The sequence below is a fragment of the Neofelis nebulosa genome, chromosome 3, assembly GCF_028018385.1.
Source record: "Neofelis nebulosa isolate mNeoNeb1 chromosome 3, mNeoNeb1.pri, whole genome shotgun sequence".
In the NCBI taxonomy this organism is placed as follows: domain Eukaryota; kingdom Metazoa; phylum Chordata; class Mammalia; order Carnivora; family Felidae; genus Neofelis; species Neofelis nebulosa.
This window is the reverse complement of record NC_080784.1, coordinates 150,898,470-150,915,994: the sequence shown is the minus strand read 5'-3', so window position 1 is coordinate 150,915,994 and position 17,525 is coordinate 150,898,470. Positions and strand designations below refer to the sequence as shown.

At 35.0% G+C, this 17,525-nt stretch overlaps 1 protein-coding gene across 5 annotated transcripts in view; it reads right to left on the bottom strand.

The window, feature by feature from the left end:
• Positions 1-972: 972 nt before the first annotated feature.
• LOC131507504 (UDP-glucuronosyltransferase 2A1) overlaps positions 973-17,525 on the bottom strand; it is a 60,831-nt gene continuing 44,278 nt past the window's right edge. For 3 of the 5 annotated variants that reach the window (XM_058722368.1, XM_058722364.1, XM_058722366.1), the window contains 5 exons: positions 12,233-12,381; positions 9,641-9,772; positions 7,447-7,534; positions 5,978-6,197; positions 973-1,890 (listed from right to left, as the gene is read on the bottom strand). In XM_058722368.1, the coding sequence (XP_058578351.1) occupies positions 1,611-1,890; positions 5,978-6,197; positions 7,447-7,534; positions 9,641-9,772; positions 12,233-12,381 (869 nt within the window). In that variant the 3' untranslated portion in view covers positions 973-1,610. The remainder of the gene's footprint in view (positions 1,891-5,977; positions 6,198-7,446; positions 7,535-9,640; positions 9,773-12,232; positions 12,382-17,525) is intronic. The other 2 variants (XM_058722369.1, XM_058722365.1) reach the window with 1 other exon arrangement.

The following is a 17,525-nucleotide window of genomic DNA, read 5'->3' as shown; positions in this document are numbered from 1 at the left end:
ATGGGTGTCTGAACATGGGTAGTGCTCAACACCATGAATAGCTAGCCAACCTCTCATTGGACCTTAAGCCATTTACTGCAATCCAATAGCAGAAAGTGAACTGGGCATAGAACAAACAAAAGCAGCTGTTCTGGGAACATAATCAAATTGTAAAATTAAAAACACATCAACATGAATCAACTACTAAAATGTTAACATTTAACAAACACATTTTCAGCCTTCACAAAAAATTTTTTTAAGAATTTATTTGCATTTCCAGTCATGTACATATTCAAAAAGAAATTCTTATATGTTCATGTATCATATATCATTCAGTTATTTTAAAATTGGAAGTAATTTTCAAAATGCCACATTGAAATGACAACAGATTTCAAAATTTTCAGTAAGCCAATGGATGTTATTTATTGCCTCAACTATACAGCTAATACTGGAATTAAAACTTTAATTAGAACATGTCATTAAGTTTATAAAGGGCAAAGAAAGTGCAGTCTTTAATCTATTTGCTAAATTAATGCAAAGCTGATTCAAATATGATCTTTGCATGATAACTATTTACTATAGCATGCCCTTAGTCATGTAGACCTGCTAATACCATACGTCCTTGGCATAATGCTTAATTAATAAATTTAAATTTGTAGAAGACAAAGACTGAAAAATGATACAATGATCTTATATTCCAAGTAAATGTTTGTTTTTGCTAGAAAACTGAACAAATTTGATTATAAAGAGTGATTATAGATTATGTGCATTAGTCATTTTTCAATATACTAAATTGGCATTTAACTTTATCAATTGTACTGTTAATTAAACATTTCATAAAATTACTAAAGTCTTTTCTATATTTCTTAGTTATTTCTTCCATAAATGATCTCTTCATCTTTAACGTTGCTGACATTCTCTATCCCTGAGAGCAAATAATGACCCACTTAATCTCTTGTTCGAGGGAAGTTCGAGGGAATGTCTTGCGCATTAGAGTCCACACAAGAGTACTGGTTGATTACAGGCTGGAACATAGGCCACGATTATCTGTGTGTTCAGTGGGAATTTGTAGACTTTCCCTAGAATGATACATTATTACAGTTATCAATATAGGCTCTGACTCCAGTCGCTTTGGGCTAGCAGAAGGGCTTATTTTTATGCAAAAAGAAATAATTACTCTTATTATAGCATACTAATCTTTTATGGTGGTTCCTTGATTTGTATATTCTAGGGGAACTTGTGAAGTTTAGTCTTCTATGTTCCGTACATCCATCACATTCAGCTCATACTTTGTGTGTTCCTGAGGATTCATCATGTTGTCAGCCAGCACGTTCCTAAGGTTAAGCATACTGAAAAACAGTGGTATTTTGAATAGAGTATACATAAAATTATTAGTGTCCCTGTGTCAGGAAAATGAGAAGAAGAGGGTAAAGGCACCTGGGAGAAGACAAAAGAAGACTGGGACGTGTTTACTAGTTAATGATCATGTTGAATTCTAGGCTTTATCTCTAAGCTAAGGTAGAGGAAAGGGAATTTTGAAAACAGGATGGAGATAATGTGTTTTCATTAAGGTCACTGTGGCTAGAATGAACAGGATTGCCCATTAAGGCCTTTGCCAAACTTAGAAAGATCTATTCCCTCTTTTTCTTCTTTCCTGTTTTACCAAGTTTTTGGCAAGAAAACAAACAACATTTTGTGACCAAGAAGATAGCAGTTGCTACACAGACCAGCAGGAAACCAATCACATCGAAAGAATGGTACTGGAACCAGGTGAGGTCATGGGCAGCTGGACGCAGGTGCTTGGCTCCTTTGTGACGCATGACAAACTCTATCCAGAAGACTGCTCGATCTAGGGGCTTTACAGGTTGATCATGCTGAATCCTTGATAACCTTGTAGCATTCTCTTTATAACTGGTAGGCGAAAATAGACAAATGAGAAATTACATAGAAATTAGAAAAAGGTTTTCTTCTCATTATAGGTAATATGTCATGCATGTTATATGTTAATTAAGCCAAAGGCCATAGATACCTTGAGAAAAAATTCATTCTTTGTGAGACATTAACTTTGTTGATTGTATAGAATCTTAAAAGAGGTGTTAAGAGAGGATGTAGAAGACATATACTCTTAACAGAATGAGGTGAAATGCAAACATAAGAGATGGAATAAATTTGTTACAAATGTATAGCCTAATTTTTCCAAGGAGCAATTTTGATCTTGTGTAAAGTATAGTTTCCAGGATCGTTCCAAAACCAAGACTGTGAATAACCCAATATTGTGGGGAAATATCCATAAGAAGGTCCATAAGCATGGTCTCTAATCTCTGGCTAGTTCATGACGACAGACAAGTAACTGATAATTAACATAAGTAAACCATTTCTTCGGTGTCAAAGACCTTGACTCTGTGAAAATTCCTCTGCTGCACGCACTTGTGTTTTTGCAATGCAAAAGACAGTGTCTATATAGGCAATATCAAGATTGTGTAAAGATAATAGGGTAATTTTGGAAGTATCAAGGACATGAACTTTGAGTTTTTCAGAATAATAGAAACATCTTGTTAGAATTATTGCCCCTAATCAATGTGACATCACTGTAGCAATAGTTATATAGAGTTTTAACAACTCTAATCTCTCAAACAACAATGGGCATAAGTATGTATTTGAAAGGCAAGTAATGTCTTCACTGGACATTTCTTGGCTGGTGAGCCAGAATTAGTATATTTTATTTTGGTTTTGTGTTAGAAATAAAAGTTCCAGATGGAGACATGAAGCTAAAGGAAGGTTGGTGAAATGCAAAGAGATGTCCTGATGTGAGTCGGACATTTGGGATTGGAAAAGGAGGAATGTGATCATCAGTCACTAGCGAACATGGTATGCTAGATCCAGTAGCAGGGGGTAACTTACTTGTATTCTTTTTTGGTGTGCAGGGAGAAAGGATAGTCATACTATTTCAATTGGATTGTAATATAGGTAGGGTTAAGTAGAATTTCACATAGCTCATCCTAAAACATTTCAGGCCAACTGTGGTGGCAATAAATGCCTATTTTTCCAAATCATATTTTTGTTCAAGGTTTTCTCCATTTACAGACAGAGATTTAAAATCTGAAATACATATATACTAGATAGATAAACTTGCATTTGTAAAATATACTTTCCTATCAATGTGAAAAGAAAGACCTTTGCTCATACTTAAAATGATCATTTAATATTTTATTATACACTAATGTTATATGACTGTTATCTCAAAACATTAAATTAATTAAAATTACTATAGTTTATGTATTTAAGTGTAATCTTTTGTGTTCCTTAATTCCTTTATGGATTAAGAAAAATGGAAACTAAATATATCCATATATACACTCTAAAGTAAACCCTTTTGTTCCCAGATAATTTCAGAATTAGAATTAGGTTTAGAGTTAATGGTAAGATATTTCAAAAGAAATAATTTTAGGTATTTTACTGGAAAATTCTGATTATTTATGTTTCTATCTTTTGCGTCAATAGTTTCCAAATTTACAATAAAATTTACTGGCATTCTATGCAATAAAGTAGAGTTTTAAAAAATTACAGAACTGACTTACTCTGATATTTAGTAAAAGGAACCACATTGTCAGCAATTAACAACCCAGCAAGTCTAATGCATTAGACATCGAGATCATCATTTATGAGAAACAGAAGATCATAGTAAGCCTTGATGAAGCTCTTAACCCTAGATCCAGCTCCTGAATTGATGATACCAAGACTATTTTGAAAATTAAGACTTAAAATGCATTTAATAAAAATCATTTGATTGGAATGTGTGTGAGAGGGGGAAATGAACTACTAGCACTGACTTTTTAAGTTGGATATAAAGCAAACATTGAGTGTTCTCCCGCTTGGGAATCAGTACCTTGACCCCTTTGTCTAAAAAATCCTGCAAGTAGGGCTTTGAATAGATGGTTTTACATAGATTAGTTCCACCAAAAAAAAAAAAAAAAAAAAAAAAAAAGCTGCACAACATTGCCTTTGAGTTTACCTTCTCCTCTACCTCCTGAATTTCAGATTTCGGTAATATAAACAGAATGTGATAACTATCCTTTGAATTTTGCCTCTGAATAAAATAATGGAGTCTCAGATAACCTGGAAGCAAGTTAAATACAAGGCACCTGTACAAATTCAGAACAAACACTGAGAGAGCTAGATGAAAAAATATACAATATTGGGGGGAAACATAAAAATGATGGACTCAGAATGTAGTTAGGCATAATACATAGCTTAAGGAGAGTTGAATTTTAATAAGAATGCAATGGTGATCAACAAAAGATTAAAAAATCAAGTTATAAAACAAAAAACAGTGATAAAGGATAGAAATGGGCTGTTTGAATGGTTAAAATACCTCCTTAAAGGATTAATAATGAAATTAGAAACAGTAATTTTTTAATGGCAAAAAGTAAATTTACTAATTATGGATTGTTTGAGGAAATCTCAATGAGTTAAGAAAAGTAAAAAATATTAGGACACTTAGAAAATAATACAGAAGCAAAACAATCCAAAATATTTTAACATAGAGAACATTGAACTTTGATGTCTCTGAAATAGAAAAAAACGGAACAAACAAACATTCTAATAAATAACAAACAAAATTTTCCGAGAAGAAAAAAAATTAAATATTTTTTATTCTAGATTAATAATATTGAAAGGACATACCATAACCCAGGAAAAGTGAAGACAATAACTGATAAAGATACATCATTAGCTAGGTTTCTGAATTTAGAAAAAAAGATGATTTTTTTTCCAGACTGAAAAAGAAACAACCAAAAATAATCAGACAAGCCTCAAGTTCTTACAGAAGGAGTTAAAGCCAGAATACCATGAGTAATATTTACACAGTTCTGAAGAAAAGAGAGAACTAAATATATTATATTCAGAGAGGTGTCATTCTTATATCAAGGCATTCAGCAAATAAGGCTAAACATGTTCTCAGGGAATTCTTACAATATATTAAGTTATGAATGAATCCAAAATATTTTGGAGTAAAAAAATCTCTGAATCAATGGCAAATCCAGATTCCCTTAAGATACAGCCAAAAGAGTAAATATGAGGAAAATAAGTGGCATACATATTGACATGTTAAAAAAGAATTTGGAGGTGGGGGAGAGAGAGAGGGAGATGACAAGTTGGGGGACATGCAGGGCCCAACATAGGGCTCGATCCCAGGATTGTGACATCATGACCTGAGTTGAAATCAAGAATCACCTGCTTAACTGACTGAGCCACTCAGGCACGCCAACAAATTAAAATTTTAAGTAATACATATTAGAGATTATTTCTATAGCAGGAGTTCAACTATTGCTAAAATTAAAAATACATAGTTAAAAATAAAGACAAAACTGAGTCTATGTATTAATTCTTAATCTTGGTGAGATCTTTCAGGGAAAAAAAAATGATATATACCTGAAGTTCAATATAGTTTATTGATTTATTGCAATTAATCTTTACCTAAATCAGATAAAATTCAAAATTTTGTTTAAAGATCAACACATAGTAATAACCAATATTTATAAATTTATTGCCTACTCTATATTTCTCCTCCCTGTGTGTATTCATAAACTGCAGAATGGTATATAGTCAGTGTTAATGATGGGTATTTTTGAATGATAGTGTTAATTATCACTTCCAATTTTGTACTTACTGAATGGTTATACTATTTAAATAAGCATATATATGTGTGTCTATACATATAAGCAGATTATTAAAAAAATATCTGGGAGTTTATGTCATCATGGAAATTATTGATTTTGAAATTACATTGATAAAATATTTGAAGTATTAGTCTTTTTTTGCAATTTCAGCAAATTACTCCAGTGTATGGGAAATGAAATAATAGAGTGGTTCTTATATTGATAATGTTATGATTGTTATTTGAAAATAAATCAGTTAAAAGGCATGAGACAATGGATGTTTTTCCAGGAGTGATGGGCAGTATAAACAATGGTAAGCTTTTAAAAGCAGTAGTACTTACGAAGGTTCATTAATGACTGTTCTCAAGGCATTGAGCAGATCTTCACTTGTCATTGTGTTTATGTTCACCTCCACAGCTGCTCCTTTGGCCTTCATGTGAGCGATATTATCAGGCTGATCAGCAAACATGGGAACTCCCACCATAGGAACCCCATGATAAATAGCTTCATAGATCCCATTGGTTCCACCATGAGTGATAAAAGCTTTTGTTTTGGGATGACCTAGTTCGGGAATTGGGTGAGAAGTGGGTGAGGATTTCATTAAGACAGGTTAACAGAGTTTCAGGAAGAGACAGGGAAAAAACTACAGGGTAAGTCAATGAAGAAAGCAGCATTTTCCACAAAAGCTGAGCACATGGGCTATTTCTATGCACATAGAAAACAATGATCCCAGGAAAGGAGGAATTAGTTCCTTCTGCATTGTGCAGAAAGATTTGCTTGAGGAAGTAACACCTGAACTGAGATTGAAACTTGAAGAATAATGAGAGTCTTAATTGAAGATGCTCTTTTGTGAACCGGAAGAAAGCATTGAATCTATAAAATCCAGAGCCAACTCTCAAATTATTTCTGCTTTGAAACTGTAAGTAAAATGTAACATTTTATTATTTTTTCTAGCTTTAGTTTTTAATTTATTTTTTAAATTTTATTTTAAATTCCGGTATGGTTAACATACAGTGTTCTATTAGTTTCAGGTATACAACACAGTGATTCAATAATTCCATATTTCACCCAGTGCTCATCACCATAATGGCACACCTTAATCCCCAGCATTTGTTTGATCTACCTCTCCCCCACCTCCCCTCTGGTAACCATCCATTTGTTCTCTGTAGTTAAGAGTCTGTTTCTTGCATTGTCTCTCTTTTATTTTTCCTATGCTCATTTCTTTTGTTGCTCTTTCTTAAATTCCTCATATGAGTGAAATTATATGGTATTTGTCTTTCTCTGACTCAGTTCTCTTAGCATTACACTCTCTAGATCCATCCATGTCTTTGCATATGGCAAGATTTAATTCTTTTTTTATGGCTAAATAATATTCCATTGTGTAAATATACCACATCTTCATCCATTCATCCATCAGTTACACTTGGGCTGCTTCCATATCTTGGCTACTATAAATAATACTGCTATAGATATAGGGGTGCATGTATCCCTTTTAATTATTGTTTTTATATTCTTTGGGTAAATGCCCAGTAGTGTGATTACCAAATCATATGGCATGTCTATTTTTTTTTTTTTTTTGAGGAACATCCATACTGTTTTCCAGAGTGGCTGCACCAGTTTGCATTTTCACTAACAATGCAAGAGAATTCCTTTTCCTCCGCACCCTTGCCAACACTTGTTTCTTGTGTTTTTCATTTTAGCCTAAAATGTGACATTTTTAATTACATACTTATTGAATTTGTTTGTTGTTAAACAGTCACTTTACTTGTCCATTTCCAATTGTACAGCTTTTTTTTCTCCTCAGTCTTACCAAGAAGATCATTCTGGGGTATCCAATCATAGAGCCGAGTATTGGCTCCTAATGTGGCTGGTTTCTTTCCTTTGTATCTCCATAAAACCTGTGGAAGACGGTACTTTAATTTTGCAAGTGAAAACACACAGTGAAGTCATCTTAAGGCTATAGAGTTATTTATAAGTCATGTAGCCCACCACTACTTTATGTGATAGTGAGAAAAGTGGACATAAGGGATAGTTTGCAAACATGGAGATATAGTGGGACTGTTTACATCAACGTTGTCAAAAAGGGCTTGTGTTAATAGTCTATTAAATATAGTTTTATAATTTTTATATTTGTCACTCAAAGTATTGAGGTGTGAGATTGTAAGTGAAGAGAGAGAAAAGAAAAAACTAAGTTAATCAACCAGAGTGTGGAGGTTCTAAAAAACATTAAAATAAACATGAATACTGTGTAAATTTATTTATGTCATAAGGCCATCCTAACTCTCATGTTTCAAATGCAATGTTTTCCAGAAATATAATTAGCTTTAAAATTGCATTGTCTGGTTTTTGAATGATAGTCTTTCCTTCTTTTCTTCTTCCCTCTCTCCCTCCATCTGCCTCTTTTTCTTTCTCCATTCTTCTGTTTTTCCTTCTTTCCTTCCTTCCTTCCTTCCTGCCTGCCTGCCTGCCTTTCTCTCTGCCTTGTTCTCCTTCCTTCTGAAGTTGGAAGGAGGAGGAGACAGAGGTTTGCCTTCTGTAATTATTTAATAAAGTATCTTCTTGGGATGTTAACCTTTTGTTACATCCTTTTAGGGGTGAGCTCTGTATGACTAAGTTCAGATTGAATACAAGTAAGTGGCACACTGTTTAAGTTTTTATTTTATTCAACAATTCCATAACTCACTTAGTGCTCATCACAACAAGTGAATTCCTTAATGCCCATCACCTATTTAACCCATCCCCCCAAACTCCTCCCTTCTGGTAACCATCAGTTTGTTCTCTATAACTAAGAGTCTGTTTCTTGGTTTGTCTGTCTCTCTTTTCTCCCCCTATGCTCTTTTGTTTCTTAAATTCCGCATACAAGTGAAATCATATGGCATTTGTCTTTGACTTATTTTCCTAAGCATTATACTCTATAGCTCCACCCATGTCTTTGCAAATGGAAAGATTTCACTTTTTTTTTTTTGCTGAATAGTATTCTATTGTGTATCTATACCACATCTTCTTTATCCATTCATCTGTTGATGGATGTTTGTGCCCTTTCCATAATTTGACTATTGTTAATGGTGCTGCCATAACATCAGGTGCATGTATCCCTTTGAATCAGTAGTATTGTATTCTTTGGGTCAATCTCTAGCAGTGAAATTGCTGGATCATAGGGTAGTTCTATTTTTAACTATTTGAGGAACCTCTATATTGTTTTCCACAGGGACTGTACCAGTTTGCATTCCCAACAGTGCAAGAGAGTTCCTTTTTCTCCCCATTCTCAGATGGTAAAATTTTAGCAGAAAAGCTTAGAAATAAAAATTCAGAGGTTTAACAGGCCTCATTAGTGCACTCACGGTTATAGAGTTTTATATAGTTTAACTAATATGCCAATATAATGAATTCTAGGGTATTTAATGAACAAGAGTATATAAAGAGTAGAAATCTCGAACTATAATGACAACAAAAAGTTAATTGAGTATCATAAATCAGAAAATACATACTGTTTGATAATAATACTAGGATTTTTAATTGTGTTTAACTGTAGAAATTTCAGTTTAGAAAGATGAAGCTTCTATTTCTAAACCAACTAGATCATGATAAAATCTTAATAAAACCTAGAGATATAAAGTATATCCTTGAGTATGATTCCTGTCTACTTTATGTAGAACCTCTCTCCTTTCCTGGACCTTGGAGTTAACATTCTTGAGAATTTGAGGAGTACTCAGTGCAGGTCCTAAGATTTCAAAAGGCTATTGGGATCTTAACATTTTCATCTCTATTTCATTGAAAATAAATGATAGTATAAACAGATGTATTTCCATAGCAGTGCAAAAGTTTATTAAACAAGTGACCAAATGTGCCCCAATACACCGTTTTAATATTTTGAGAAAATTTTACTTACAGATGGTACTAGTTATGCTCAGTGTTTCAACTTTGATCTAGAAAGAGAACTGTTAGCCACACTTTCTCTCCAATTGGCAGAGTTGCTATGCACCAGGATCCAATGTTGTACTAACCTTTTGTGGAATCTGGGCCAGGGCTGAGGCAATGAGATTGGCTTTTTCATCTGAGAGGTTTCTGACCATTGACCCCAGAGAAAACACCACAATACCATCTTCACCTGAACTTCGGACAAATTCTTCCATTTCCTACAGAGACAAAATTATTTTCATTGCAAATATGCAGGATCATAGGGGGAGAAAAGTTTTCTCATTTATGCATGACATGTGTTAAAATTGTACCCTGTCAATTTAGATCCAATAAATTATTAAAAAATCAATCTAACTCCCTATTAGGCATTCAGGATATTTTTCTCATGTTTATTCTTTTCCTGACTAATAGGCCTACAAATGAATTTTTTAGAACTTCAATATATAATTATATGTTTTAAAAGGTAAAATTCTGCTATTGTCCTATCATGATAACATTTATGAGACATTATTTGTCTACCCTCCCACGAGTAGCTGACATGCCCTTAACTTGATCCTTAGTGCACTGGTAAATATAAATTTCTCGACAAATAAAGTTTTCTGGGTCACCACTTACAGTTATGCAGGTTGGGTTCTGCAAAGTCTGGGATTACAGTCTTTTGTATCATAATTTATGTGAATGTCAACTTCTAGAGATCTGTTATGCATGCCCTGTGCAACTATTGTGGCTTCCCTGTATTATTTCTCAATATATTTATTACAATTATCAATTATATTTATTTCTCTATGTATTTATCAATTTAAAGGTAGTAAAATTACTAGGGAAAGGATGATGTCATAAATGAAAGTAGATTGCTATTTTAGCTTAGTTAATGTTAGGAGAATATCTCTGAAGTCCCAGGAATTGGTGTTTTGCCATTTTGATTTACCACCCTAAGGACAGTGATTGAATAAACACACACACACACACACACACACACACACACACACACACACACGTACATGAAGCCTTACACATCTAGCAGCTGGATTTGGATTCTTGATTTGGCTGTTGTTCATTGTTTTGTTTTTTTTTTCTGTGTATCCAATGACTGGCATAATTTTTTCATCAGAGATATAAGCTATGATTGGTGTCCATATTGTCCAAATGTTTGTATTAGTAATTGGGCTTGGGATGGAATAATTTTTCCTCCTTTACAAAAACATGTCTGAACTATTTTGTGAAATTGTGTGTGTGTGTGTGTGAAAAGTGAGGATGGGAAGATAAATATAATAGTGTGGTATGGGATTTTATCTAGTGAGCAAGGAATATGTCACATCTCTTTCTGTAACTCTGTTTAGATACTGGTTCATTATCTGTTATAATAACACTCAGTAGAGCTTACCTGCAGCTATAACTTGAGTGGTAAGAAAAGCATATTCAGAATCCTAGCATAAGATTTAAACTTAAATGTGTATTTTACCCTAAATAGAAATTGAGAACTCTCCTAAGAGCACTATTTAACCTGCAATTGTCTCAGAGATTATGTTTGTTTATCTGCAACAGGAGCAAATGAGTGTCTGCCTCTTCAATTCTTTCATAAAGACAGTTATTGATAAAGAGACTTAAATACAATATTCTTATCATGTTTTTCTCTCATTCTCTTTTACTTCTCAATATTGTCTTCTTCCAACATTTTTGGCTATCAATATTTATTTGTTGGTGACTTTGGAATGTGGTACACAATTTTCCTTTTTACTTCAGAGAAACCAGGCATCATGGTACTAAAGAACAAATTCAGTGACTGGGTTTCTCAGTTCTATGACTATTTTACCTAATCTGTTCCTAATGCTCTCTGCTGAAACCCAGACTTTGCATTACCTGAATGATTCCTAGAAATATCCACCTGAAAATTCCTTTGGCTCCTAAAAGTGAATAGGTCTAAACTGAATCCATCCTTGTCATCTCAAAAAAGCTTTTCTGTGAATTATTTTCTGTCTTGGTAAAGGTCACTGTTATCCAAGAATTGCTACCTAATTCCATGTCTTCTGTCAACACTTACTTCTTACTGACCAAAGTCTGTGAAATCTCTCTGAGAGTTCTCATGAAGGCATCGTTATCGCTCAAAGAATCATAGTAACTGTCTCACCTCATAACCCCATCACACTTGTTAGGAAGACCAAAGCACTTTCCTGAGGGAATTCCAAGGCTATAGCTTCCTGTTCCTTCCATACAGCACCCAAACTATAGACACACTGATGTCTTATTTTAAAGTTTATTTGTTTATTTTGAGACATAGGGAGAGTGCAAGTGGGGAAGGGGCAAAGAGAGAGGGAGAGAGAATCCCAAGCAGGGTCTGCACTGACAGCACAGAGACTGACATGGAGGCTCGATTTCATGAATTGTGAGATCATGAACTGAGCTGAGAGCAAGAGTTAGATGCATAACTGACCCAGCCAGCCAGGTGCTCAACACACTGATATTTTAACATGCCACTTGAATCACTTCTTTCTTCAGCTGAAATATCAAAGTGAAGTTCAAAAAGGTAATATAATTCATAAAAGACTCCTATGATTTGTAAAATAGATTTGGAGTAGCAAATAGTATATCTCTGTTATTGAGGCAGCACACTTTAAATAAAGAAATAATAGGATTATATCATACCTTACACAAAACATCCTCCACTGTAATAGACATACCTTAGGTAATGGTTTGGCTGGTTTACAGTGCAACCCTCCTACAAACTCAAAATTAGGTAAGTATGGACGAGGAAATTCAAAATCCCAATATGTCCGGATTAGCCAAATTTCTGCTTTCCCCATAACCTCACATAATGTAGTGGGTCTTCCTAGAGAAAATGAAAAAAAGGTAAGTGAAAGTTATTAGCATATATGTTTTTTAGGATAAAATGTACCACTAATTTTCTGACAAACAAGGGAAATCTTTGTCCTCTAGCTATCTATCACATCTAGAGGAAAAGGAAGATGTGAAAAGGAAGATCACATCTAGTTAAAAGGAAGGGGAAATTAAGATTATAAGGAGAGAGGGAGAAAGAGAAGGAGGGAAGAAAGAAAGTGGGGTGGGATTGGAGGAAGGAAGGAAGGAAGGAAGGAAGGAAGGAAGGGAATAAGGGAGGAAAGAGGGAGGGAGGGAGGAAAGGGGGTAAGGAAAAGAAGGATGAGAGGCGAGAAGGAGAGAAGGTAAGAATATATTTGGGTAGGAATAGTAATATGCAAATGAAGTTTCACAACTACAAATTCAATCTAAAATTTAACCACAACTCCATGTACTGATGAACTTAATACTCATTGTTTCTCTCCAGTTAAATGGCAGATGACAGATTAGCCCCAGCATATCAGCACCAAATTCCCTATCAATGGTTTTCTAACTATCTTCCAGCTTGTTATAGTCTCTGATTTACTCCTATTGTTTAAGAATCCCACCAGTATTTGTTTACTTTATCTTCCTCAATAAAATCCCATTATTTTCCACTACAACTGATTTGCCACTATTTTCTTAGTAGGAATTCCCTGATTCATACCCAATACAACCCCCTTTGGAATGTGAAATATACATGTCACCAATATCACACAGTTATTTTAGTGTTATCTTTGAATTATATTTTTTGAAAGGGATATTCTACGTATTAATTTTAGAAGATTTGTGGAGAAGAACGAGTGTTTGCAAATGACCAGATCAACCAGTTTTAGACACAGGAAACATGTTTTGCCCTAAATAAAGAAAAATTCAGATGAGAAATCTCCTTTTTTAAGGATTATAAGCAAACTTGGTGATCATGTGCAACACAGAATGGATAGACTCTCTTTCTATAGTCATTGCTTTGTAGTGTTTGAATTTACATCTGAATCTATATGGTAAGATGCCTTAATTTACTAATGAAGAGGAATTTCTCAAGGAAACTTAACTTGAAATTGCCGGAGATTGGATGAAAACCCCACCTCACAACCTCCACGTCAATATATTTATGTACTTTAGTTGTCTTATTCCATGTGTGTGACATCCTGTCTTGATTACCAACTCCCTTGGTGAAATTACTGTGTATAATGTATAGATCACATTTTAAGAAATACCCAAATTAAAGTATTGACTAAAATTCTATATTTGAGATAGTGGTGCACAGTTACAAATACAAAGGCAATCAAAAGTAAAGGAAATAAGGGGAGGGACCATGATAGCGGAGCAACATGGAAGTTTTTTGCTCCTCTTGTCCATAAAATGCAGCAAGAAATTCAACTCATCCCTGAAATGCAACAACAAACCATCTTGCACACCTATAAGATTGATCTGAGGATCAACCCCACAATCTACATAACTTGAGTCACAGAATTTGGCAGGTATGTGGCACAGAGGTGAACTGGGAGAGAGAAGCTGCAGAGTGTAGGGAGCTATTTTTGCTTGTGGAGAGAGGACAGAGACAGAGGAGAGAGTACAGGAAAAGCACTTTCCCTGAAAGTAGCTGGAGAGAAAGTGAACGAGTGGAAATACCCATAAGGGACTGAACAAGAAAGGAAGAAAGGAGAAAAGAGAGGCTTTAAATATGATTAGGACTCTATAAACAGGGAGCACAGATTCTGGAACTCCACAGCTCGATAACTGGTGGAGCTCTGGTGGGAAGGGCCAATCCCCAGGATTGAGGAGTCCTAGGACCACATGGGAGAGAGGCAGTTCCCCTGGTGAAAAGACATTTGGTAGAGGTTGTGTGGCCTCCTCACAGGCAAAGGTCTCAGCAGACCCCAGAGAACATCCACGTTTGCTGGTCTTGGAACAAAGACGTTAGAGGGAGGTGAAGCTTCGTGCCAGATGTGTGTTTTGATTTACCATAATCCCTGAAACGCTGCTTCTATATGATCTCATGGACTTTTTCTGGGGCAGGCTGGCACCTGGCCGCAGTCTCTGGCATCTGCAGCAGCACGGTCACACAAATGTTCCTGTGGACTGGCTGATACCTGGCCATTGCTCGGCAAGATACTCCCCCAGATGGTCAGAGCAGGTCAAAGCCACAGGGACCTCAGAAGTGAGGGGTTTAGAAACACATTCTCATCTGAGATAAAATTTTGGAGAGAGGTGCCATCTGGTAGGCTGACAGCTTGATCATGACAGTGTAGAAGTAGGGAGTGGACAGTAGCCAGAGACAAAGGAGGGGTGTTTTATTTCCGGTAGGAGAGACCACAGAGTTCTGTTGCCAGAGACTATGTAGCCAGGTGATACCATTTTTATCTTTTCTATGCATGCGCATACACGTGTACATGTGCCATAAGGATCCACACCAATAAGCTAAGCAGTACCATCTAGTGGAGAACAGAGCCGTTACACCAAGTCCGTCCAACTGTTCCAACTGTGCTCTAGAGGAATACCACCAGTCTCTCTGCCTGCTAGTTTATAGACTATAAAGTGCTTCATAGTTTGACTGTTAGGGCAAACTGGATGTAATTTCAATAATATTTATTCTTTTCTCTGATCCATCTATTCAATTTTTTTCTTTTTCTTTTTCTTTTCCTTTCCTTTCTTTTCTTTCCTATTCTTGAATACAGAAAGAGAAAGGGTTAATTTTATTTTATGCTTTATAAAAAACATTTTTCTTTATTGTTTTCTACTGTATTTTTAAATTTTTTATTCCATTTTACTTTCCTCATTTCATTTGAATCTATTATATATATATTTAAAAATTTTCATACATTTTCCAACCTTTTTTCCTTTCCTTTTCTTTCCTTTCTTTCTTTTTTTTTCCTTTTATCTTCTTTCCCTTTTTTCTCTATTCTACCAAGCTTCTTTCATCCACAAGACCAAAACACACCTAGGATCTAGAATCCTTCATTTGATTTTTAAATTTTTATTTATTTTATTCTTTTTCTTCCTTCAAAATGATGAAGCAAAGGAATTCACTCTAAAAGAAAGAATAGGAGGAAATGAGAGCCAGGGACTTAATCAAAACAGATATGAACAAGATGTCTGAACCAGAATTTAGAATCATAGTTAGAATACTAGCTCGGATTGAAAAAAGTGTAGAATCCCTTTCTGGGAGATAAAAGGGTTAAAATTTAGTCAGGACAAAATAAAAAACGTTATAACTGAGCTGTGATCTCAAATGGATGCCATGGTGGCAAGGATGGATAAAACAGAACAGTGAATCAGCAGTATAGGGGACAAACTTATGGAGAAAAATGAACCAGAAAAAAAGAGGGAAACTAAAGCAAAAGAGTGTGATATAAAAGCTAGAGAACTTGCTGCCTCATTAAAAAAGGAATAACATCTGAATCATAGGGTTCCCAGAAGGTGAACCGAGAAAAAAAGGGGTACAAGTTTTATATGAGCAAATCATAGTAGAAAACTTTCCTAACCTGGGGAAAGACACAGCATCCAAATCCAGGAAGCACAGAGAACTCCCATTAGATTAGACAAAAAACAACCATCGACAAGGCATATCATAGCGAAATTCACAAAATACACAGAGAAGGAAATAATCATGAAAGAAGCAAGGGAAAAAAGTCCTTAATCTACAAGGGAAGACAGATCAGTATCATTGCAGACCTATCCACAGAAACTTGGCAGGCCAGAAGGGAGTGGCAGGATATATTTAACATGGTGAATCTGAAAAAATGCACAAGAATTCTTCACCCAGCAAGGCTGTCATTCAAAATAAAAGGAGAGATAAAGAGTTTCCCAGACAAACAAAAACTAAAGGAGTTTGTGACCACTACACCAGCCCTGCAAGAAATTTTAAGGGGGACTCTCTGAAGGAAGAAATGATGAAACAAAACAAAACAAAAAGTCCCAAAGCATCAAAGGCTAGAAAGCACCAGAGAACACCACCAGTGACTCCAACTCTATAGGGTACACGATGGCAATAAATTCATATCTTTCAGTACTGACTCTAAATGTCAATGGACTAAACGCTCCAATCAAAAGACATAGGGTAACAGAAGGATAAGAAAACAAGATCCATCTATATGTTGTTTACAAGAGATCCATTTTAGACCTAAAGACCAGATTGAAAGTAAGGGGTTGGAGAACCATCTATCATGCTAATGGTAGCCAAGAGAAAGCTGAAATTGCCATACTTATATCAATCTAAGTTTTAAAATTAAGATGGTAACAAGAGTTGAAGAAGGGTGTTATATCATAGTTAAGAGGTCTATCCACCCAGAATACCTAAAAATTCTAAACATTTGTGCCCCCATGTGTAAACATGCAAATATATAAATCAATTAATCACAAGCATAAAGAAACACATTGACAATAATACCATAATAGTAGGGGACTTCAACACCCACTTACAGATGGAAAGTTCATCTAAGCAGAAAATCAACAAGAAAACAATGGTTTTGAATGACACACTGGACCAGATGGACTTAACAGATATATTCAGAACATTTCATCCTAAAGCAGCAGAATACACATTCTTCTCCAGTGTACATGGAACATTCTCCAGAATAGATCATATACTGGGATGAAATCATCCCTCAACAAATACAAAATCGTACCATGTATATTTTCAGACCACAACACTATGAAACTCGAAATCAACCACAAGAAAAAATTTGGAAAGACAACAAATACTTGGAGACTAAAGAACATCCTACTAAAGAAGGAATGGGCTAACCAAGAAGTTAAAGAGGAAATTAAAAAGGACATGGAAGCCAATGAAAATGATAACACCACAGCCCAAAACCTCTGGAACACAGCAAAGGCAGTCATAAGAGGGCAGTATATAGCAATCCAGGCCTTCCCAAAGAAGAAAGAAAGGTCACAGATACACAACCTAACTTTACACCTTAAAGAGCTGGAAAAAGAATAACAAAACCCCAACCCAGCAGAAGACAGGAAATAATAAAAGACTGGAGCAGAAATCAATGCTATCATAAAAAAAAGAAATAAATAAAAGAAAGAAAGAAAGAAAAAGCAAAAACAAAGTAAAAACAAAAAGCAGTAGAAGAGATCAATGAAACAGGAATTGATTCTTTGAAAGAATCA